Source organism: Xenopus laevis, chromosome 8L, assembly GCF_017654675.1.
Source record: "Xenopus laevis strain J_2021 chromosome 8L, Xenopus_laevis_v10.1, whole genome shotgun sequence".
NCBI classification, from domain to species: Eukaryota; Metazoa; Chordata; class Amphibia; order Anura; family Pipidae; genus Xenopus; species Xenopus laevis.
In genome coordinates this window covers 36,458,955-36,483,392 of record NC_054385.1, presented here as the reverse complement: position 1 = coordinate 36,483,392, position 24,438 = coordinate 36,458,955, and the positions used below count along the sequence as shown (strand labels likewise).

The window sequence follows — 24,438 nt, the reverse complement described above, 5'->3', positions numbered from 1 at the left end:
AGAGTAATAAAAAGTATATAGTAATGACTAATATTAAAGCATATTTAATTACTATTCTTATTTCCATTGTAGTCCACTCACATTTGTGCTCCTTGGTGTTGTCTCTCTTAAATTAGTTTTCGAAGTATTAAATAAATACATTATAGCCGTTGCTTATAAATGAACAAATAAGAAGAGATGTATCTGGTAGAAACTGATATATAGAGTTGTACATTAATCTTTTTATGCTAGTTTGTTTTATATTATTGCAGTCAATACGGGCAAAGAGAGTCCAAGACTGTACTTGGCCACTTTGGGAGCTGTGTACCTTAATAATGTGAAACTATTCTTAATAGAAGTTCACACACTATTGATGACTCACTCAAAATAGCGTTGTTGAAAATTCCATTTGTGCGAAATGGTGTTAATAGCCGGGTCGCAATCATGTGTATTCATGGGCATAGGGTAAGAAAAGGTGAAAAGAATATTTTATATCATGCGCTATTGGCTTTAGTGTTCTATTAGTACATATTAAAAGAACAACTGGACTCTTATCTCTCCGGAGTCATTGTGGCAAGTATTACATTTTCTCTATTGTCAACTGCGGAGAGAGGTGGCGTTGGCTGGGGGTATTAGGTAGATCTAGCGGACTTTTGTTCAGATATATCGTCAGTGGTGAATTTCACACCGCGTGCATAGGCGCAAATATTGAGATATAGCTATATAAATAGGCGCATGGAGCACTGGGGCCGCCGACAGCCTAGATAGAGAGAGCAAGGTCAGGCCCCGTCGCCGTTCCTGGAGTCCTCGGATTCCTAAACGTACTGGGCGCAAACCGCCGTAGGCCGAGCAAAGGCGGCACATAGCGCTGGAGGATGGTTAGAGAATACTTAGGCTCCCCTTTATTACTTTACTCCAATGTTAGATCAGAGCCAGTCTAGGGATCCATCGTTTCAATGTTGTTGGAACTGAGGAAGGCGAGGAAGGGGCTGAGTACCATTAGGGTGAGAGCGCTATGCACTATTGATTAATCAGATATGTATGGATGCTACACTGATTAGGAGATTTCCTGTGTTACATTTCCGGATTTCTGGAGATGTGTACGGTCCTTACTGCAATAGTTGTTGCAACTAGCCTAGGTCTAACAATTCGGCCTTGTCTGACTTAGAGTTTCTTCAGAAGGCCAAAAATTGTTCAAAATGAAGCTTTCTCATAATTAATTCCATGCCTGGTTCCATCAGCCTCTTCATTGCGGGTGTTGTTTTTTTAAATTGAACTTGATGATTGTTTGTTCATGTAGATGGACAGTTTTATAGTTGTTAGTGCAATTTACTACGGGTCCAGCACTGGTGTGCCTACATTTGTGGGGATGTGTAACTATCGCTGGTTTCACTATTTGCCACTTGCTATGGCGTGTACGCGATATTCTCTATATATTTTTTACAATGGCAATGTTTATGTTTAAAAGTTACTCATTTTCAGTATATTAGAAAGGCCTTTATTGGTGCATTAAAGAACGTTATATGACAGAGATTGAGTAGCAATAAGGTTCTGAGAGATTTGGTTTGCTCGAGCGGGCGGGTGCCAAGTGATGCCGCTGGCTAGCTGGGGCACAGATGCTCGCACAATTCTCCTTATAACTAGTTTTCTATTCATTTTATAGTGTGGGTATTGTTTGTATCCTATTACCTTTGCGGAACTACCTAAGCTTCACACTATTTTGTTAGCATTGTGTGATGCAAGGTTGTTCTTACTATATATATGAAGGGTGTGACCCCTCACTCTATCTCAGATAATAGACAATATTCAGAAGATCCTATTTGTGAGTTGAGACATTAAGTTAAGCCTGAAAAAATGTGAATCTCTTTGAGAGATGACGAGATATGTGGATTTAAAGATTTGAATGTGTGCTTCCGTCAGTCTGGGAATGCAGTTCACAAAATTATACGAGCGCAATGCAAGTTCAGGCAGGGAGTAGTCATGTAAGCGCTGGAGACCATTGTTGATTAAGGCAAGCCCTTGTAATCATTCAGAATCTGTGTTGTTTTTGCAGCCCAGAATAGAGGACCTGATGTCCATTCCCCCATGCCCCTGGCTACACAATAAAATGGTAAAAGCGGAGGAAGAGCATGGAGGGAGATGTGTGGGAGAGCAGGAGACGAGGCCTAGGAGAGTGCGTGAATGGAGCAAAGATGAAACGTGAATGTGTTGCTGCTTTGCAGGTGCTGATCTTCTATGGCTAGGCATTGATACTGGAGGGGCAGAGCAAACTATTACTGATTCACAGCTAGAGGATTTTTTTAATAAAATGACGCCTTCACCGAGAACAGTCTTTTTGAATGCTTTTTCACACTCATAATTATGTAAAATATTTTGGATTATCATGTTTAGTTTTGAAAAGGACTTTTTGATTTCTATAGGGGATATTTCTTATTTTTTTTTGTGTAGCATTTAGGTTGTGAGGGTTCCTGGCACCAACTTCTAACCCTTGCACGCTGCGCTGGGGAGCTGCCCACTGAGCTCCTGCTGCTGCTGCTGCAAAATTTTGTCTTCACTTGTGTCTTGCTAAATATGTGTTGTCACTAGGTCTACAGTCGCACATGTTTTTCAAGAAGGCCAAAAATTGTCTAGATTTTCAAAAATTATTGTTTTGGGTTTTTTGTCCTTTATATTGTGTTTAAGAAATTGGCTGGGTATTATGTGTTTTGCAACCATTTTGTTCAGCTCTTTAAAGATTAACACGTAAATCATCGCAAAAACCTGTTTTTGGCTCCTTAGTTGCTATGCCACATCTCGTCTCTTAAGAAGTTTTTTTGTTTTGAGTTTATCTGTAACGCACTAAGAGATGAAAGCTTCCATTCGCATTTTGACAAGACACGATGTTCTATAATGAAGTTATAGTCGCTAAGAATGAATTTACATGCATCGGGGTTTTATGGCTAGCATATCGCGCTCTCTTAGTCTTTTGTGATGACTCACCAAGTTAGCAATTAAGTGGGGAGGTGTTATGTGTTTATGTTAGGCGGTGGGTAATCGACTTGAGACAGCTTTGGGCATATGGACCGTGTCTGTTTACTGCCGACTTGTGTCGCAGAGTCAATGTGCTGAGTGGTAAAGTCAATGGGGGTACTCTAGGAGTAGATTGGAGTGCAGTGGTCAGTTGGTGGCTTACTTTTAAAATGAGAGCTCAGTACACTGCACAGCGACACATAATAGATGAGTAGTAAGGTGGCTGATTTGAGGCGGAGAGGAGCTAGTAACGTTAGTGTGTCACCTTTAAGTGTAGCTCACATTTAGTACTTATTTGTGCACTAACACAGGATGCCCCTAAACGTATACCCTTTATATACTAATTGCTATCTATATAGGATTCATAATTTTTAGAGCCAAGGTTGAAGGGAAACCACATAATACAGTCATTGAGACTATATTAATTTTATTTTATTATTCAACTTGTGTCTTGCAATAAGTGTATTTGCATATACTTAAGGGTCTACTACAGTAGCTGACACTAATTATTTTCTAAAAGAAGGTACCAAAAAAGTTTTATACTAGAATATTTTCATAAATATATAGAGATTGTTTTGTTTTTTTATACTCTGTTAATCGAATAAATTGAGTGCTAAACGAGCAGTTATAAATTAATGTGTTTCGACGCATTTTATTCTTCACTAAACAAGGGTCACTAGATTCTATCTCTTTCATTATGTGAAATCAGTCTCCATTTATCTCACTGTAAAGTGCCAATGTATTATACTAATTTGTTTATTGTTGTTTCTCATTGATCATTTGCTCTCTCAGTAAGTCTTAGAAATATTATTGGCTTATAACAGATATACAGTATATTATTAAATTGTACAGTATGAGCATGCTCACTACGAGATACACAGGCGCTTGATCAAGTAATTACTCTTGTGCAGAATACTGAACCATGTATAATATGCTAAATACACTATAACTAGCAAACTCTTGTGCGCTGCTTTGGGGATTTAATGGCATTATTTTACCGACCGCTTTAGCATGTGGGTGAATATGACACATTAAAATGCCTGCCTGTTTTCCCTTTCTGGGGCGCAGTTGTAACTGAACATACAAGTACAGGCAACAGGACTGTGCACATAATCAGCCCGTTCTGTTGCAATTATCAGTTTGTTAGCTCGTTCAGCAGCTTGCGGAGACATGCGCAATACTATTGCATTTTACTTCCTGATAATAATAAAGGGATTCCCAGGCGGTGTGGAATTGAGAGCGCAATGGGACAGTAGACAGTAAATTTTACATGTCCATGGTTGAGTTGAAAACGCGCATACTGGGGCGGAGAGAGGTGGGCGTTGGCGGGGGCGACGTGTTGTGCCTTAGGCCATTGTGCTTGCAGCACAGGGTCTGCCACGCCTTTTACTTTGCTCTAGGACATGCATTTTGGGAGCAAGGTGAAGGGACCCCGCTGACATGCCTTTTCGCTATCACCTGTGAGTGGCTCCATACTCGCAATACGCTAGTTTTTGTCTAATTTCACAATAGTAATGTGCATGATGGTCTGACACCTGCCCTGAGGACATGTCGCACCAATTTTTCTCATAAATATCAGAAGACTGTCGCCACAAGGTAAGAAGGCTTAGTCTGAGAGACAGTCTATCTATCATTATCATTGTCGTGTAAGTATCATCTAAATCTAGTAGTTAGCAGCGAGCATACACCTCTGCTCGCATTTTTCATTGCAGCTAAAAGCTTTGCTTATTTGGCTACAATCTACACCTAGGATGTACATGCTTCATCAAGATTGCCCCACTCCTCTTATCAGCTGTAAGATGTTTGGTCACACATTTGTTATGTTACCTTTTCGTTCAGCACATACTCTGGGTCTTCTTGGCACTCGGCATTTATATCTACAGAGAAACGTCTCTCACCTAACATACCTAAAGCACTCACGAACTTGTATCTTTTCATCAATAACAGGGAGTCTACGATATCCTGAAACCACAGATCATTATAATGAATTTCAATAACATGTAGGATCTCCATGGAGCCGTGTTGACGATTATATTAGCTCAGTTGAGAGAGGGTTACTAAGAATTGATCAGAAGTAAGCGCTTTAAGTAAATTGACTTAGCAATGTTATTAGTTGGCGGTGGGTTATAGATACACTCTGCAAATAATAAGTGGAGAGATTACAGAGCTTAGCCTAGAGAGCAATAGAATGAGTGGAATTGGGTGCAGTAAGACAGTATGCAAGGTAGTGAAATAGCTGGGGGAATTATTTAGTAAAATGTAGTGCCCTTGGTAAAGATAATAGCAGCAAGCAAGAAGTAATATGCGTTTAGGGAAACTTTGGGGGAAGAATGGGGAGTGAGGTTGTTGGAGTAGATCAGAGCTTGTAGGCTTTTAGCCAATGACTTGGCGGCTTATAAACAGGAGGTTCTGTGCTTATGTTACGCTCATTGCGGAGGCATGACTAGGGTTGTGTTTTTGCTTCTCATCACCAGAATACCAAGAACACCATCTCGAGGCAGGTTATGTCTAACTGACAGTCTGTCCTCACAGCGAGCTAGCTTTAAGAGGTTAAAATCATGTCCTTCTCGGAGTGAGGCGGAAGGATTGGTGCATAGTTGTATCGTTTATATCTTCGCTCGCATTTGTATTCGCCTAACAATAAATAATTCTTTGTTTGTCCTGTCTACATTTGATAGATTCATATATATTCTGTACAAAATTAGTATGTAATTTGATATATTGCACTCTACGATAATGGTTTGATATCATATTAATAGCTGCATAGTCGCGGGGAGACTTACTATGAGATTTATTGGTTCACAGTAAAAGCCGAAAAATTCTCTAGTATTTTCATGTCAATTTTGTGTGTTTCCACTAATTCGTATTTGCAGAGTTGTTGTAATTTAGAAAATGTTTGGCCAATGTTTTATGTGTGAATAATTTGCTATGCCATTTGCCAGACATGTTATAATTTATCTAATATTCTAGTCTCTTATGTCCACTTTTGCATCACTGATTATATTTCACATTATGATCACTAGTCATTTATTACAAGAATATTATGTGTTGGCTCTACTTAAGTTGGCCACGTTTAGTCCGCTCTAGTATATGAAAAGAATCCTGAGAGTCAAACAAAATACCATGTTTCGCGCTAGTAGATATCGTTCATTCACTGACAATTATTCGACATGCAGTTGGGTGTTTCCCGTAGACAGTCTCGTTCGGAGGATATCATTGTGACGGTGGTGCTCAACAGAAGTAAGTTATCGCGCATTGATTCCGTCGGGAGCTAGGTCCAGATAGTCGGCCTCGAGTAGGGCATCTAGAAGCAATCTCACGTGTTCAAGCCGCGAGTTCAGTGTGGATATTTCGGTGTCGAGGTACTTTAGGCCTAAGGTGTACAGATAGTCTCAGGCTCCAAAGGTGACTGTCCTGAATAAATCATATTACGTTTAGAGTATGAGAGCTATCTTCTTCTTTACTCCTTAATTCTCTCTCATTCTCTGTCGAGAGAGCTGGAGGTACGCGCCTATTGAGAGGCACGCGGCTATGCCTATAGCGACTGGCTTGTGTCCGCCCACCTCTGATGTGCTATTTTCATTGCATATTCTTATTTTCGCCTAACCACCAGGTTGCCCCCCTACGTCAAAACCTTTCGGAGTTAACTCTTTTTCTTGTTGTCTTCCTGCTCCTAAAACTGGATTCATACTTTATTTGGCAAGATGAGCTGAGAGGAGCTGAGGGAGAATCACTTAAGTATCCTCGGTATACTATTTAAAATTATAAAGTTGGGTTGGTTGTTTGTTGTGTGTCGCAACGGATTTTGCATCTGCTCTTTGGCCATATAGTTGTGGGATAGCACACAGCTGGCTTCAGCAAATGTCTAGATCGTAACGGAAGGAAAGAAACCTAATGCTGTCCACCAGTCAGACACCTCAGGCTGTTCTCTTATATTTGCTAACGAAAGGGGAGTGGGCGGTAGTCTTTCGCATAAGATTAATCACTAGTATAGTATGTTTCCAATAGATTGCCTCTACTTGTCATATGAAGTGGGGCTATTATTTTCACATTTTATTGTTTTAAGCCGAGAGAAATAACATTCTACTGGAAAATAGGCCTTGGGCGAGGTCGGATTGGGTTTTGCTTTAATAGTTATATTTACGTTAGGGATTTTTCATATAATTCTGTGCCACTCTGTGATAAAGTGTGACTTAATTGTTTTCATTTTCGCCTGTTATTTCTACACAAGGACATATATTTCTGTCTTGTATTATTAGTAAATGTGATAATCTGTTGGAGAGAGGATAAGGTTAATCTGTATTAGCAAAAAGGCATCGAGTGGAAAGCCTATATAAAGAAATAGCACAAGTGTTGGGGCTTTATGACTCATGTAGCCTATGACGGCTGGTATTGGGAGCTTGTAAGAAAGTTAAGAGATCTCGCATATTAAGTGCATGCTCACGAAACCAAGATTTTTTTGGTCCACTGTGTTTGTAGTGTTCGGCTTTTCGAGACAAGTTGACAAGTTTGGTCTAACTTGCATTACAAATATTGGGAACTTGCGAATCATGAAAATGGTGTGAATAAAATTATAACACGAGAATGTAGAATCATGCGAGGCTTGTGAATATCAATATGTAACTGGGTTGACTTTATAAAATATGGTTAACTCAATATATTGGTAGACACAGCTGTGTTATGTTTGTTTGTGCTCTTACCACATTAGGATCCACCTGTGCCATGTGGCTGCGGATGAGTACGGGATGTGACCAGACTTGGCGGAGAGCTGAGCGTCGAGTGTCCGCAGCCATTACGGCGATCCATTTGCTTATTCGCACCACTCGTGTCTTAGGGGTCGCAACGTGGTGCCTTCCATTCCTGAGGGCGACTGGACCAGGAGTCAGTTGCTTCTCTAAATTTTTAGAATGAGAATTCTAATTTCGGGGAAGTATTATTACTAACTGCCTATAACGTGGTGTTGTATTGATATGGTTGGTCTATATGGAGGCCTGCATGTGTTTCTCCAAAAGAAGTCGTTACAGATTATAGGCTCTATTCCTAAAAAAGTAAGGGTAACAATCATTTCAATCAAGTGAGCACCAAAGGGGTCGAGATTCAGTAGTATCTCGTAGAGACTAAAGGGTACACTTCCTGTACATATTGTCTCTACGTGGATAAACAAGTTATAATTCATTTAGTGGGAAAAGTGCAGATAGTTGCGCACCGTTCAGGATCTCAGTTATACCATAACCAACGTGTCTCATACTAAAGCTAAAGTGGTTACGCTACATGTTTCTACTGGTGACAGCAGTTTCTATGCCGCAGAAAAAAATATTTGAGAGAGTGTGGTGGCTCTACATTACTACGACAAAAAATCGCCTGGCTTGTACTACATATAATTTTCATTATTGTGTTTGCTTCTCTTATTTTATTGTTATAATATCACTCCTCAAGGGGGTTTAAGCATTAAATGGGCACCAAGTTTGTTTATAGATCTTATTCAAGAGAACATATGGCATCTGTCTAGATTTTTTGATATTTCATAGCTTCTACTGCTTGTTAGAGCAATTACATCTCAATGAAGTGTGTGTCATGTGCTTAATACTCAATAACAAGACCTCTTACCTTGTTAGCCATTAGGTGGGGCTCACGCTCTAAATGTGTGTCTTATATTAAATTTGTCACATATGCTATTTTTGCCAAATACTCTGTGTATTTCGTTCTTCTACTAGACAACATACGTTCATGACCCTTATAAGTTCAGTTCTGTACAGTTTGCCCTCGCACTAAGCGATGAAAAAAACTGTATGATTGGCAAGGGGCGACTCTATAGTCGCCTAAGAAATGAACACTTGGTTGACCCAATAGCATACTCTTTTGGGCAAGCGCTTTTTCACCAGGTCTAATAGAGGAGTGTTTCATAATCAGTGACCTACTACACCCGGGTTCTCTGGCATTACCTTATTTACGATGCTAACTTTGTACTCATTCATATGTCGCCGTGGTCATCTGAACACCTGAGTTGCAGGACAGTCCATTGTGTTGCCGCGGTGTGGGAACTTGGGTCATGTTACATGATTGCCAAGCACCCTATATCAGTAATTAGCTCAGTACTCTCCGAGTTAGGAGCTCCTGTAGCTTCCAAAGGAACTCATATATACTTCTGAGCTGGTGCCAGCATAAGCCAAAACAATCCGAGTCAGAAGAGAGGTTGTTACTGGCCGTTGGCGGGGGCGACGTGTGTGCCTTAGGGCATGTTGCTTTGCACACAGGTGCCCCACGGCCCTTCCTCAACTTCTGTACCTTTGTCGCAGTCATGCTTCAATATTAAGATCTCCTGAAGTCACTCATAATTTGTTGTCCGAGGCAAGGGTGGAACCAGAACAAGTCTGGTAACCCCTGCTCGCCAGCAGGCCCCACCTATGATCTGCCCGCATGTACCAATTGTGCCAAGCCACGTGCTTCAACGCAATCCTGTGCTATATTTGCCTCCTGCAATACGCTGAGTCTGTTAGCCATCGCTCTGGACCAGTGAGGCAGCCAAACTATTCCACATCTAAAATTGCCCCCAAAATATGTAGCAAGTGCCAGCAAAGAAGCCAAATCCATCATATTGGCCTCAAATATGTGTACCTGTGCCAAGCAACAGACAAAAATTCTATCATTAACTGCCCCTCCATTGTCATCTATTTTACCTGTGAAGCAGGCAGCCAAACATATTGCCCCCACAAATTGTACCTGTGCCAGCAGCTGCCAAGAGGAGGTGGGACAGTGCATGTTCTGCCATGCCCAGAATGCAAGAATCTATTTGGCTCAGTTGAAATTGCAACAACAACCAAAAAAAGTCAAGCAAAAGAGCCAAAAGAAATTCTCCAGTTAAAAAGTGCACCCCCCCCATGACTAGGAAAGGGCTGTCCTCTAGGTGCCTCTCTCTAAACGGTCACTACCTTTCCTACAGTTCCGAGCCCTGGTTTATAACTTGATTACAATATGGGCCTAGTTGGACTTGAGAAACAATCTACTCGTCATATTATGTGCTCAGAATTTCACTAGATCTGTCTCATCAAAAACTATAAATGAAAGTAGCTGCTTTAAACTACTAATGAAATAAATCATGAGAATACTCGTTTTTATGTGTCTCCTTAGAAGAGGGCTCGCCTTAGAATACTCTAAGGGCTTCCTGAGAACATCCCTTTCAAGTTAATATTCTTGTAATCTCTAATAAGGACACTAATATCAGTGAGACAGAAAAACCTCTAGCAGCTAACCAATGCTACGCTTGCTATACGATCAAGTTTTTGAGGTATAATGTTGTTTTATTTTGTGTCTCATTATATGTAATGGTATAAATATTTTGCCTCTCTAACTAGTTCCTATAAGAACGGTTGAAGTAATCACTAAAAAAGGTGGTATTTTTTGACACAAACTGTATGTTGCAGATATATAGAATAAGGGTCATTTATGGCATTTGTTTTCCTACAGTTTCACTCCTCCTCGTGGTGGGGAACCATGGGGAAGTGCAGCAAGCAGCAGCAGAGAGACTTTTCACTGAGTCGAGTAAACAAGAGTCACATGCACCCATGTGACCCTGGCTAATTGCGGCTTCCGCTGGCGGAGGCTCCTAAATGTGCAAAAGAATTGCTCTTACATGCAGCATACACTTTCAAAGCCTAGCGGCAGTGTTTTTTTGGAGGAAATATTGGCCAAGTTTATACACTGGTGCTTTAGACTCGTTTGTGGGCGTGAAGCTTGGGCATTCTGACTTGGCCCGTCAGGGGAATGGAGCCCAATGCTCTCATTCCTTGGATAATGTATATCCTGGGTGTGCGGTGGTGCGAAAGTTGTTTGTAAGGGTGTGCATTCGTTAATGGGAAGATTATCAATCTAAATTCATTGTCACGAGCGAGCGTAGAGAGCTTAAAGAATTTTCTTGCTGGACGAAAGAAAAGGACAAGTATGTGCCGATTTATAAAGTCTATTTACCCTGGGGGCACATCTGGGAATGCATTGGATAGCCGATGCATCCTCTCTGTTAGAACAGACTTATAAACCACTATGGCTCTTTCAAATCCATCCGCCAATCCAGTCTATAATTCTCAGAGTCCCCGGGGTAAATCCCAAATACAATCAAACAAGGCCTTATCCCGGTCAGAACACACCGAAGCCGCCGTCACGTCGGAGCACGCACTGGTTCCAGTCGAGTGCGCTTTGGTCAGAGTCGTTTCTAGATGTGGAGAAGTCAACATTGGGGCTGGTCCGATGCTGCAGTGACGACAACATGCAGCGTGCTGCTGACTCGCCTTGGCTACTTTGCTTAGACTCTTACTGTGAAGAAGGTCGTCCTGGAGGCATCCAGAAAGACAACGGTGGGGCCAACTTGTAAAATGTACGGAGAAGTCGTCAATCGGTGCTGAAGACGGAGACGTGAAGATAGGAAGAACTGAAACGTTCTATGGTCACCTGGAGGAACCATGGTTGCCCCTGACAGCAAAGCAGGGGAGTCTCTCTGCTGAATTACTGAAATTCCGCTCCAAATGCCCATACATGTACTGGAGGAGGGTCAAGTGGAAGATGTCTATGTCTTGAGCTAAAGGTAAAGAGAATATGGAGAATGTGAGCGACGTCTCCCTCAGCTTCCCTATCACTTCAGTAAGCATAAAGTCACAATATACTATTGCAGGAGCCATGGTGAAAGGGTATTCCCACACACGCGTCTGTTGTATGACAATATTTTGTTCATCACCATCTTAATGTGGTCAGAAACAGATTATATAACATGTTGGTCGCTGATTTAACCTGTCTGCTCTCACCATCACAGCTCGTGTTGCCTTTTTATTAACAGTCATGGAATTGGCACAAACTTGCCAAATGGCAGCCCTATTCATGCAGCAGAATAGGCCCAGGTTTACTTAATTTTAAGTACTCAGAATCGCACTATAGTTTTTATATACTTTAAGATGTGGATATCCATGTGGTATCATTTCCTCTATATATTAATATAAGGGGTGATTATAATGTTATTGAATTATTTTCTGATACATATTAAGATTTTCTACCTGTGATTCCCACAAACGTTTTTCGATAGTCTATATTGTTATGTGGTTGAAGCCATAAATAACTAATTACAAAAAAAATAAAAGCTAACACGTGTATGTTATTCTTGTACTTTGTATTTAATTCTCGAAATCATAGATATAGATAGTAATCTTATCCTAAAAGTATATATTTTTCCAGAAATCTTGCGTCATGTTTTTATTTACACTTATGTGTTGTCATATGCAATTACTAAGACAAAAAAACTTTAATTACTCTATCTAATTAATATTGCTCACCATGACTACTGGTTTATTTTCGCAATCGGTTGTGTTTTTTTCACGAGTAATAACTGGTTGAGAGCTTATCAAATAATTATAAGAACGACGTTCAAGCAGGCAGGAGACATTTTTGTGCACACTGTTATAAGACAGAGTTAAGAGTCGCCTAATAGAGGGAATGCAGAATTTCATTACTTCAGAATGCATCTTGTTTTTGTGCATGGGTCTGTTTCAAAGTTAGAAAGGTTAATGGAGTGGATCGCTCTGATTTAGTCCAGTTTGTTTGCGCCCATGCCCTGGCCTGTGGAGCTGCCACTCAATTAACATGGTGATAGAAAGAAGAGAATACTGGCGGGGGAATGTGTGGATGAGTAGACAATGGTGTGGACATCTTGAGGGAAGGCTGAGAAGAAAGAACAGTTAATTGCTGGTTAGGGGAAAAATAACACATACCTTAAGGAAAAGTGCCAAGTAAATTGTCCTGGCTGTTCCTCTATGACTAGGCATATAGGAGGGGCATAGACGGAAGCACGAAGGAGGTCGATTGGTTTGAGGTTGGAAAGCAGCTGAGACGTGTGGTGGTCTTTTAATTAGGATGCAGTGCTTACATAAGCTTTGTCGTATATTTGCTAATTACATAAAAAAATAGAAGATTGGGGTTTTGCCTCCACTGTTCTAATTTGGGGATGTTTTGAGTCCCTTTTACTCACGATTCTTTGTGTTTTGGGTGCACTACTAATCTACGGATTCTAAATATAAGTTGGTATAATTATCAGAGAGCAGAGCGGATGACAAGGGACGCATCATCTGCTGATTAGTTGTGATCTAAAATTTTATTTTGGATAGTTACAACGAAAATATTAGTGATAGGTCTTGCAAATAGTGTTGCAGCTAGGTCAACTACTAACACATTCCTCCGCACAGAGTGTCTTATGTAATCAGAAGGCCAAAATTTTCTATGATTTTTTATTATTGTGTTTTCCTTTATTGTTTTAGAATTGGCTGTTTTACTCAGTTTAGTTGGCTCAAATAACCACTCAGTAGATTGTTTCGTCTTATTTTTCTAACACACATTCTTAGAGACCGCAAGTGTAATTATCCTACTGCCGTCGTTTGCTTTACATAGTGTCAGTGATAACTATGTACCTTGCTCTTAAGAAACAGTTATAGCAAGAAACGTTATTTTTATTGTCGCCAAAAGACCAATGAATTTACCATGCATCGGGTGTTTTATTGAGGTTTATTTTATATAGTGCTTTATTTGGTTGCGGGTGCTGCCAATTTTATGTACTAAACCTACAGTGAAACTTGGGTGCCAAGCTACGACCAGTTATCTCGGCAGAGTAGTGAAACACCTGAGTGTCACATAGAGGTGATATGTGAACACACAGTGGATTTTAAATTTGAGTTAATGTTGTTCTTCAAGAGAGGCACACAACAAAGCGGCAGAGTAGGTGCACGCAGTACCGACTTCGCTTTGGGGTCAGGACCAACTGTAGAGGATTCCTGTATGGAGGATATACTGATACTTCCACCACATGGCAAATACATGGGTTTAATGATTTCAGTCTCCACTGGAATACACTTTAATGCTGAACGCAGGCTTTCTTTTACACTCAGTTGGTTTGGTGTTTGTATTTGCGCTTCTCACATATCTTAACCATGCCGAGTTTTAACGGTTACTGTGGATCAAACATCTATACACCCTTGTGTATATATTTAAATATATATATATATTATATATATATATATATATATATATATTATAGTATATATATATATATATATAACTATATATTTTGCCAGTAGTAAAGCTTGGATGATTAGTATCGTCTCGTTTAACAGCAGTGCGACAAATGAAAGGATCATGCCAAATGCTGCCTGCGCTTGTGCCAACTGCCGTGAAGATTAGTAGATCAGTAAACAGTTTTATATGCATCATCCCTATAAATCTACAACCACAACAAGGTGACTCAGTGCCAGTTATTTAATCACAAAATGATTATGTGAGAAGTGCCGTGCAGTTCTCCTCCAGGTCAGACAGATACTGCTTTCAATAGCAACTGCATTTACAAATAACTTTAAAAACTACTAAACTGATTATATATTGAAAAGTTTCTGTGAATGGGATACCGGGAGGGGTTCTCCTTTAATGGGTGGTTAACAGTGTGTCTGGAATAGAACAATGCTGAGCCACAGGGCCTCTGTGTTTATGTCTCCTGCACCCTCTTGAAACAAAATCTGAGCTCTTTTAAACAGATCATGGCAACATGTCCCAGCATGCATGTAGCAGTTGTACAGTACAGGCGTCTCTGTGCCTCCGTCACACTAACAGGCCAGGTAATACTCGTGAGATTATAAAGCAATGTAACACGACTGGTGTTTTAATCACTGTGGTTCTTCCTATAGAGCCCATAATGATCCTAACAGCCTATGACTGAAAGCTCAGGAAGGTGATTATACATAATGAAGTTCATGCATGAAACTATAGCAATAAAAGAATGATCATGATGTAACTTCATACAAGGGGGTAATGTGGAATATACAAGCAGCAGCTTTTGTGGCAAAAGGGTAATATTGAGAAATGATCCCCAGTTTCTCTGTGGTTATACAGCAGCATGAAGGTTACAGTCAAACATTAATATAAAGCTCTCTGTCCCACTGAGGTGACTGGGAAATGGCACTTCCTACAGCTGACCCAGTATGTTGATGGCTAAGGCACTGTATCCCCACCCAAATGTTATATAACAGGGCAAACCACATTACATTTCCTTCCTAAAACTTACAAAAACATCATGATTGGCTTGTGGAGTTGATAACACTCTGCAGGGAGGTAGTAAAGCTGTTTCTTCTGAAAGGATAGCCTACATGCTAATACAATCAATCATGACATCCTTGTAGCATATGATAAATAGATTATGCTGATTGGAGCAACGTTCCAGAGGATATCTTCTGAAAAAGATCCTATTTACAAGTTATTCTGAATTGAGAAAGCCAGTTGGGATGACTGGTGAAACATCTTCAAGGAAAAAAAAAACACAGCAAATCCAGTTGATTTGACTTATTTCTACAGTTTAATAACTCAAAAACCACAAATAATAAAAAATTTTATTGAAAATTGATTCAGACTATCGCTCTCTGCATCATACTAAAAGTTAACTCAAAGGTGACCACCTTCTTTAACAGGTACATGGAAATACAATGGACAGACTCCAATCAGGAAGTGTAAACTGGGTTTAGGATCCTCCCATTCTCCAGGACCCTCTGAAAACTGCAGTTTAGCTGTAAAGTCACAGGTTGAAGGACTTTAATCATCTGAAAAATCTGTCTTTAATTTTGGGTATGAAATATAACTGACCTGGACCACCATAGCATTTCATGAGGACAAGCAGGGAAGAAATGAACAGGATCTTCTATTCTATCAACACCTAACTGGGCATCTGCTTGTTGGCACCTTATTATGGAGCAATGGTGGATGGGACTGATCATTGCTTACTGGAAAGTACATTAAGATAACTATGTAATGCAATGAAGTCTATAAATCACTTATCTGGCTGGGTGCCGTAATTCCAGCTTGAGGGGGGCACATCTGGCCAACAAAAACTGAACAAAGTGGGAGAACCTTTTAACCTTAAAAGAAGTATTACACATTCTTGCATATTTCTTTTTATACCCTTAATGCCACATGGGGGTGATTTTATATCATTTAAATCCATGCTGTTATGCTAAACTTAATTTCCCGCATGCTGTAATTGCATATACATATATGTCATACACTCAAGTTGAAAATAAGTGAAATGATGCCCTGGCAAAGAGGATGGTGGGAGTGGTAGTTCAGCAAAAGGTGGAAGGCATCAGGTTTTAGGTTGAGCTGATAATCTGTAGTCACCTTATGATACAGGCTGGGAACAATGCCCTATATTACCCAGGCACCTCTGCAACATCAGTCACATGGGAGGCGACACAACCTGCCAAAATCATCAGTGCTAGAGTACAGTCTATTAATCTCATGGTCTGTGAGCCAAATGGTTCTGTCCAGGAATGGGGGTGGGGTCTGAAATTTAGGGGGTTATTTATCAATGATCAAATTCGAGTTTTTATAGATCTTGAATCAACTCAAATGAACTCACAACTTGAATAGTTTGTAATTTAAGAAAAAACTGAAATCAGCAAGTTTGGGGTTAACAACCTAAAAAAGTTGAATTGATCGTGTTTTCGGTGGGAAAAAAACGGATCACTCAAATTGGTTGAGTTTTCAAGCAAAACCCTCTGAAAAAAACTCCAACATCATGAAGGCTATTAACATCTTCCAATGTTTCAAGGGACCTCTGCCATTCACTCCTACATGACCTCAACAAGTTTTAGATGGTGTATTTTCAAATTCAAGCTATTTTCAGGGTCAGGGTATAATAAAAAAAATGTAGTTTTTTTAACCCAAAAAAAATAGATTTTTGACTAAAAATAACCTTGAAAACTCAAATTTTTCATGGAAAACACAACTTAATAGATCTGCCCCCAAAAAACATTACTCACAAACATGTGAATATCAGAAAGTCGTTTCCTGTGCCTTATTCCTTCCATTCACTGAAACGGGAAACACAGCAAGTTAATTATTAAATGCGACTAGTATAAGAAACCGCTCCAGGGCCATTTTTGAAACATTTAGTGATGTAAGTGTTGGACAGGAATATCATTTCCAACCTGTAAAACCTGATTAAACTATAAAACAAGGAAGTGCTGACACAGCCTTGTCATGAAAAACTGCAGTGAAACTTATTGCGCAGCCCATGCAATATTTATATTTGTACTTCTTTTTGTTCCCTTTGATTCAATGGATTTCCCTAATCTATTAATTAAGTCTATTAATGAGTAAAATATTGGTGTACATACCAATGTTTTATGTTGTGTCCAATACAGAATTAAAAGAGGGCATTTACACATAGAATATATTTGCTCAAGATCTCCTGGCCCTACAAAAAAACAATTAGTGGCACCGTGCAGCGCCATTCGTGCATGCGCGCCACACAGCTCGGTTCGCATTTATCTGCTGTGCGGCTCAGTTCGCGCATTGTCGCATTACGGGGTCCGGAGGGGGGCCTTGACAGCAGTCCTGGTGAGCCCGGGCCCCCCAATTCGACCCTGAATGGGGCTAATTTACTAAAATAGCTGCTAAAGTAAACCAGTGCAGTTAATCATCAACAATTAATTTCAATCAGTCTGCAACAAGTTACAAAATAAAAGATCTGATTGGTTGCTATGGGTACCTGCACTGGTCCAGTTTAGCAACTATGTTAGTTATTGCTACTGTTGGCTTAGTAGGACTTACTCCTGAGAGAAGTTCTTGTTCTTACTAGATCAGATGACTTACTAGATCAAATGACTGCTAGGAACTCTACATATTATGCTTCCAAGGCCTAGACTGGTAATCTGTGGGTTCTGGCAAATGGCAGACCCATTCTCATCCCAACAACTCTATCCATTACTTACTTTTGAATTATAAATGCCCAGATAACATGGGCTAAAGATATGTAATAAAATGATAACAAGAAGGAAGTGGAGACATTAAAAAACAGTTTTAAGCATATATTTTTAATATTCACATCAGACTGTGTCCCAGTGGAGCTTCCAATCTAAGATTCCTATCATATTCACATACACACTAGGGTCACATTAATCATACGACTATAGACCTGTCTCTATGTTTTTGAGGAAATGGAAGCAAATTAAGGAAATACACAAAGACATGAAGAGAACATACTAAATCCTTGCAGGTAGGAATTTTACTCCAGATCCCAGCACTGCAAGAAATACCGTATTTATATTACAGTCCATTCTAGTCTCCTTCTACCTGGAACTACTTACATTCTATGACTACAGACGCCATTGACTGCTTACACTAGGTCACAAAGACCCTTTCCTAGTAAGTCTGTTACTAGGGGCTACTGGCCCCCAGGCCCCCTCCGGTCCCCTCTTGCCACTCCAGTGCCGGGTATGTGTGTATGTGCAGAAGGATAATATAAACTGTCAGAATGAGGTATTTCAGTACTGCAAGAATAGGAGGAGAGACATATACTAATAAATTAGTATAAATAAGGCAGAACAGGGCAAAAAATAAGGTGCATTGTGAATTTATTTTACATTTTAATGCCCCACAAAGTCTCCATTCTCATGCCTTTTCAAGACACCTGCCAACCTCCTTTAGCCTTCCAGTAAACTACACAATCCGCAGAACTTACCAGAACTTATACTTCCAGAACTTATACTATAAAAAGATTGATCTTTCTTACACAGCTCCAGCAGATGGCAGTGTTACAGCAAGCTTACTGCAAGCTAAAGGGAATGTGTTGTCTGACTCTCTGCCTTGTGGCAGCAACTCATCTTCTGAGCTCAGGTACAGATTAAGGGGTAATAAAGTCCACTCTTGGAACATCAGTGAAACCAGACTGTGAGAGTCGCAAGTGGACTCACTAATCTCTTCATAAGAGCTGAAACACTACTGTACCCTAGAAGGGAAAAAATATAGTTGATGGGGAGAGGATCCCAGCCTGTAGTACAGTTAGGGTGATACAGGGGCTGAACACTTATTTATGATTTTCAGTTTTCTAAAAACCAAAGCAGATTCGCTGTTACAACCATATCTTCATGTATCTGTAACCTTGTTAGGGAAGCCTGACTTAATATTGCACCAAAAATGGAACTTTGACCCATTCCCCCTGTTCCTTCCCAAGAAAAACAGCATTAATTACCATTAAATAACAATGAAATGAGCTTTTATGATGACTGTACATAAAGGGTGTCTTTATTCTTTCATGCAGAGTCATTAGAAAATGAAGGGTTAAACAATGGTTTCCATATTTTACACAGTATAGTGTTTGGCCTTGGGATGACATAACAATTGCATTTTAGGTAGGAACAATTATAATATATTTAATATGGTTCTGGCTGCTCTTTTAAAGTTCATCTTATTGATGCCTACACCAAAGCCTAACAACAGCTAATTTGCATATCTTCCTTGTGATTTCTTGCTTTAAACGGGAACAGATTTCCCCAATCGTCAACATACTGATAGTACAATGACATCATTAACCAGTTCTTTTTCATTGATGTTAGTAGAATAACAGTTTTAGCATAGTATTACTACACCACACTCCTCATTGTCAGACCATGGTCATTTGTTATATTGTTATTCTTTACATAATATCAGGTTTATCCAGATAAAATACATTATGTTAGCAGTTTAAAAATAACTTTGAAATTGTGTAAATTGCAGAAGTGCTAAATTGCAGCCTGGGCAGTTTTACACTGATTTGTTTTTATAATTATATAGGTTTATATTTGCTTATGTATTGAAAGCTAAAAGTAAATGAAAATCATACTAATACGTAGCTATTCTATGGGAAAATATCAATATTTGCTGAGTAACCTGATCTAACACAGGGAATTCCTATTGTGTGCAATGACTCAAGTTTCCAGGTGAGGAAATACAGACAGACTTCCTTGTAGGAGTATCATCTTCCCCCTCCCTGACTCTCCTGCCGTGTGTATAAAAAGCAGAGACAGGTTTCCTTCCCACACTGCACTACTGCAGAGACACATTTGTGTTTGCAGCTCTCCCTGAAACTATGGCTAAGAAGGTGGCAGTGATCCTTGCTGGCTGTGGGGTTTATGATGGCAGTGAGATTCACGAGTCGTCGGCTGTATACGTTCACCTTAGCAGAGCCGGAGCTCAGGTAAAAGTTTACTTTACAAACTCAGCAACTTACCTTCTCACTGTTATAGAATACACCAAGAGCTCAATTTGTGCTTCATTTCATTCTTTATTCTTATTACGTGTTACTAACTGCTCCTTGCTAAGGGATCTGTTCAGGCACATGTTCCCTTTCTTACAATCTAAATATTGGGTGCCTGAGACACAGGGAAATTATGTGACTCAGCAAAGACTGTGGTTTAGCATGTGATATGATTCGAACCCTGGAACCCCTGAAACAATCTTTCAATTGTCTTTTCATGGGCTGTGTGTGTGCTTTTTTTTTATTTTGCCCCTGCCATTCAGACTAAAACAGCATGCACTGAATTATTCATCACACTCATGTACATTATATCTAATGTCGCAATATTAATTGCTTTATAGGCATGCCAATAATTATTATCATATTAATAATAATTATTAATAATCTAGTATCCTTAAAATGCCCCCTGTCCTAGACTAATGGATGTACTGCTGTTCTGGCCATGGTCTGATACAATATGAATTTATATTGATTCTTCCCATCTGGAGCTTTATATTGTTATGCCTGTTCTACCCTAAAAACTTTCTGAAAAGGGACAGTCATTTTATTACAGGGGTTTATGGGTAAAATTCTTGCGGAGGCCTCACCCACCAACTATTAAAGAAAAAATGGCCTTTTTTATTGGACCAATAACCAATGTTACAGTTTTTCATTGAATCAGCTTATTGTCTGTAGTTGCTATAAATTATTGTTCCAGTGCCAGTTAGCAAGCTGCAGCAAGCTATCCAGGTGTTGGCCAACATTTCTTATTTACAGTTTCACTTGGAACAAATTACATGGAGCTGTGTACCTGATGCAAGACACAGACTGCTTTAATTTCTGAGACATTTCTGTACTATATTTCTGTACTATAATAATCACCTATAATACTTTTTCCTGAGGTTTCCTATCCCACTAAATGGAGTTCTATATTCTCTGGCTATAAGACCTCTTACAAACAGTATGGGAACCTTGCAATATGTTCTTTCCCTTTGAAATGCTTTTATTTCTACCCTGTGATTCCTATGCACTACATGTGACATTGGCCTTATACTATAAGGACTCATGTTACTTACAGATATGAAGAGCTGTTACTGCACCATAACCTGCACGTCACCTGCATAACCTGCACTCCCCTGTCTTTGGGGAAAATAAATGGATCCCCTTTCTTTGGGGGAAATCAGTGGCAAATCTAGAAATGAATGATTGAAACCCCCCAAAAAAACTCAGGAAGAGACCAATATCATGCATATAATGTTTCACACATGCATCATATACTTTTACATCATTCAGGACCCCAGTGGACCCTGAATATTCATGGACTTCCTGACAACCACAGGGTCTGTACCCATGTTTCTTCTAGAGAAATCCAAACATACTGACATCAGTCAGAAACATCACAGGCCTCTGTACTCCTGGACCCCCTGACATACATGTGGGCTGTAGTTTTTGCATTCAGGTAGCTAGGAAAGGATCCACATTGATGCTAAATGTCAGTGCAGATACCCATAGCAACCAATCTGTATAAAGAGAAAGTCCTAATAGGTTGTGGTTACAAGTAACCTCATTCTGAGCTGAGCATTTCTTTCCCCATCTTGGAGGTCAATAGCAGCTGAAACAGCTCTGAGCAAGGAAACCCTTTTGTCCCAACAAGGCTGAGATGTCTTCTACTGATACAACAGGATCATAGACATAGGCCCAGATGCCTATATTCAGTCTTTACAAACTTGCTAGTTTTCTGTTGGATTTAACAAATGTAATATTTTCCTCCCACAGACTGAATTTTTTGCCCCAAACATAGATCAGATGCACGTAGTGAATCACATCAAAGGGCTGCCCACAGAAGATAAACGCAATGTGCTTGAGGAGAGCGCACGGATCGCAAGAGGGAATATCAAAGACCTTAAAGATCTTGACGTTAGTGAATATGATGCAGTTATTATACCAGGTAACATAGATCTTTCTGGGTCTATACACACAATACAAATGTTACGATTCTAGTAGAAATCATTAAACTGTGAATGTGTTTTTGGTTATTCATTATTGATTTATCATTGAATTTTAGGAGGTTTTGGAGTTGCCAAAAACCTTTCTACCTGGGCTGTGAAAGGAAAGGATTGTTCAGTTGCAAAAGAGGTTGAAGCAGTTATCAAAGGATTCCATGGAGCCAAGAAACCCATCGGTTTGTGCTGTATCTCCCCCGTACTGGCTGCAAAGCTCTTTCCTGGATGTGAACTGACTGTCGGCTGTGATACAGAGTGTGAAAAGTACGTCCAACCTTTGGTAGCACTTTTAAAAACTCAACATAAAACTATAACTAAAAAACTAAAAAAAACTTGTTCCAAAATTGGATGAAAGTTGAATAGACATTCAGAGACAGAGAGAGAGAACTGCATTTCTGGATAAATACCCAAAATAGAGACAACTGAAGGCTAAACAGACCAAAGAGACCCCTTCTACAAGCCCATTATAACAACACCTGGGGCATTCCATAAATCCCAGGTAGTTACATGGCAAAAATATCAGCACAGTTTTGCCCTATGCTGTACCCTTGAATTAGAGAACACCCAGGTTTGTAAAGATGAATCTGTATATCAATAGTCCTTTTAAATTTCTGAAGACCCAATGTGGTATGTAATTGTATTTTAGTACCTTGCAAGGACCTTATTCTCCATCTAGCCTGCAAGGGCTCATTGATTTTGTCTCTAAAACTGGAAATACAGAGACATTTTAACATGAAAGTCTCTCTATGTAAAAATGAGAAGTTGCCATTGTCCCTAAACTTTCATTTCTTTGTTCTATAGGTGGCCATATGCAGGCACAGCAGCTGCCATTAAGGAGCTCGGCTGCAAGCACATCAACAAGCAAGTGAGTGAAGTCCATGTGGATGCAAAGAACAAGTTGGTCACCACCAGCGCCTTTATGTGTAACAGTCCAGTTCATGAGATTTATGACGGCATTGGGGAAATGGTGAAATCCGTTCTGAAGCTAACAAATTGATAACAGTATTCATGAGGGTTATTTAAAATATGTATTTATATATCATACAATAAAATTGCATCCTTTCACCAGAATATGTTGTGAGCCTTTTCACTTGATCCTTACACAGATTCTAATGAAAGATATTGACAACTCAGCTAATGTCTGATGGCTCTATGATGGGATTGGGAGCTTATTTAAAGTTCAGATAAGGTTTTAGAATGTTTATAAACATTAAAGGAGATATATAGGATATGTAAAATAAAAGCAAGTTACAGTATGTAGGCAATAATGGATAATACATAGTGATGGTTTTACTTGGGGCTAAACATTAATATTTTCTTCAAAAACATCCACTTTATTGGGGCTCCTATAGATCTGTTACAGTCGCTGTTTGTGTTTCAAATGAGGGGTGGGCGTGTCCTAAAGGTCCCTGCCAGAAACACAGTAGGAAGGGAGTAGCCAATAACAGCCCTGCAGTCACATAAACAAAGACAGACTTCAGTTCTCTATCAGGTCAGAATAGCTGCTGATTGGTTCCTATCCTACAGTGCTGTGTGCTGCCGGCTCCCCTGCACAGCCAGAGAATTAAGCGGGCAGGAATTGGAACAGATGGGGAGGGCTATTTGTGTTTTGGGCTTTGGGGGAATTTTTCAATAAATCAGTCCCAAACACATATTTTTTAAGCACAATCCTTCTATATTTACAGGAGTATTATGCACTGGCAGATTCTTGTTATTACACAATATGCCTCCTTTACTGGTACATAACAGTAACATTATTTATCACAACCAATCAGCAAATCTCTTTGATCAGCCTATTGCAGGTATGATACAAACAAATGTCGGATTGGTTTCTGTGGGTATGTATGAGGTAGATACTATATATATATATATATATATTTCACTTCCTGAAGACGGCTCATGTGACTGGGCCGAAACGTTGAATAAACGACCAACTTATTTTCTCACTCAAGTCCTGTGTGTGCGGACCCTTTTTGTTACTTCCATACAATGTTCAATTGCTCCAGCACCTAGGCATCCATTTTGTGTTCTGTGCGCACCGACCCTATGGCTTTTATATATATATATATATATATATATATATATATATATATATATATATATATATATATATATATATATATATATCTGCCTTTTGCTGACCGTGCGCCTGTCCAGCTTGAGCCATATCTATAGCAACAGCCAGGTGGTGTTTTACAACAGCTAAATACCCTCTTGATTGCAAGAAATTTAGATTGAAAAAGAAACCCCACCAATAGTTACTGTTATATAATTACCAGGTTTAAAAGAAGTACTATTAACTATTATGTTCAACCATACCTATATAAAATGAATAAATAAAGTGCTGTGCAATTTAAATAAAGTGCTGGTGCAGTTATTATT

General features: G+C 39.6%; 1 protein-coding gene across 1 annotated transcript; it reads left to right on the top strand.

The window, feature by feature from the left end:
- The first annotated feature begins 19,854 nt into the window (after positions 1–19,854).
- gatd3alc.1.L (glutamine amidotransferase like class 1 domain containing 3A-like gene c1 L homeolog) lies at positions 19,855–23,127 on the top strand. The gene is made up of 4 exons (XM_018229773.2): positions 19,855–20,014; positions 21,830–22,001; positions 22,119–22,320; positions 22,858–23,127. The coding sequence occupies exons 1-4, from the start codon at positions 19,907–19,909 to the stop codon at positions 23,051–23,053; spliced, it is 678 nt and encodes a 225-aa protein (XP_018085262.1). The 5' UTR covers positions 19,855–19,906; the 3' UTR covers positions 23,054–23,127.
- Positions 23,128–24,438: the final 1,311 nt, after the last annotated feature.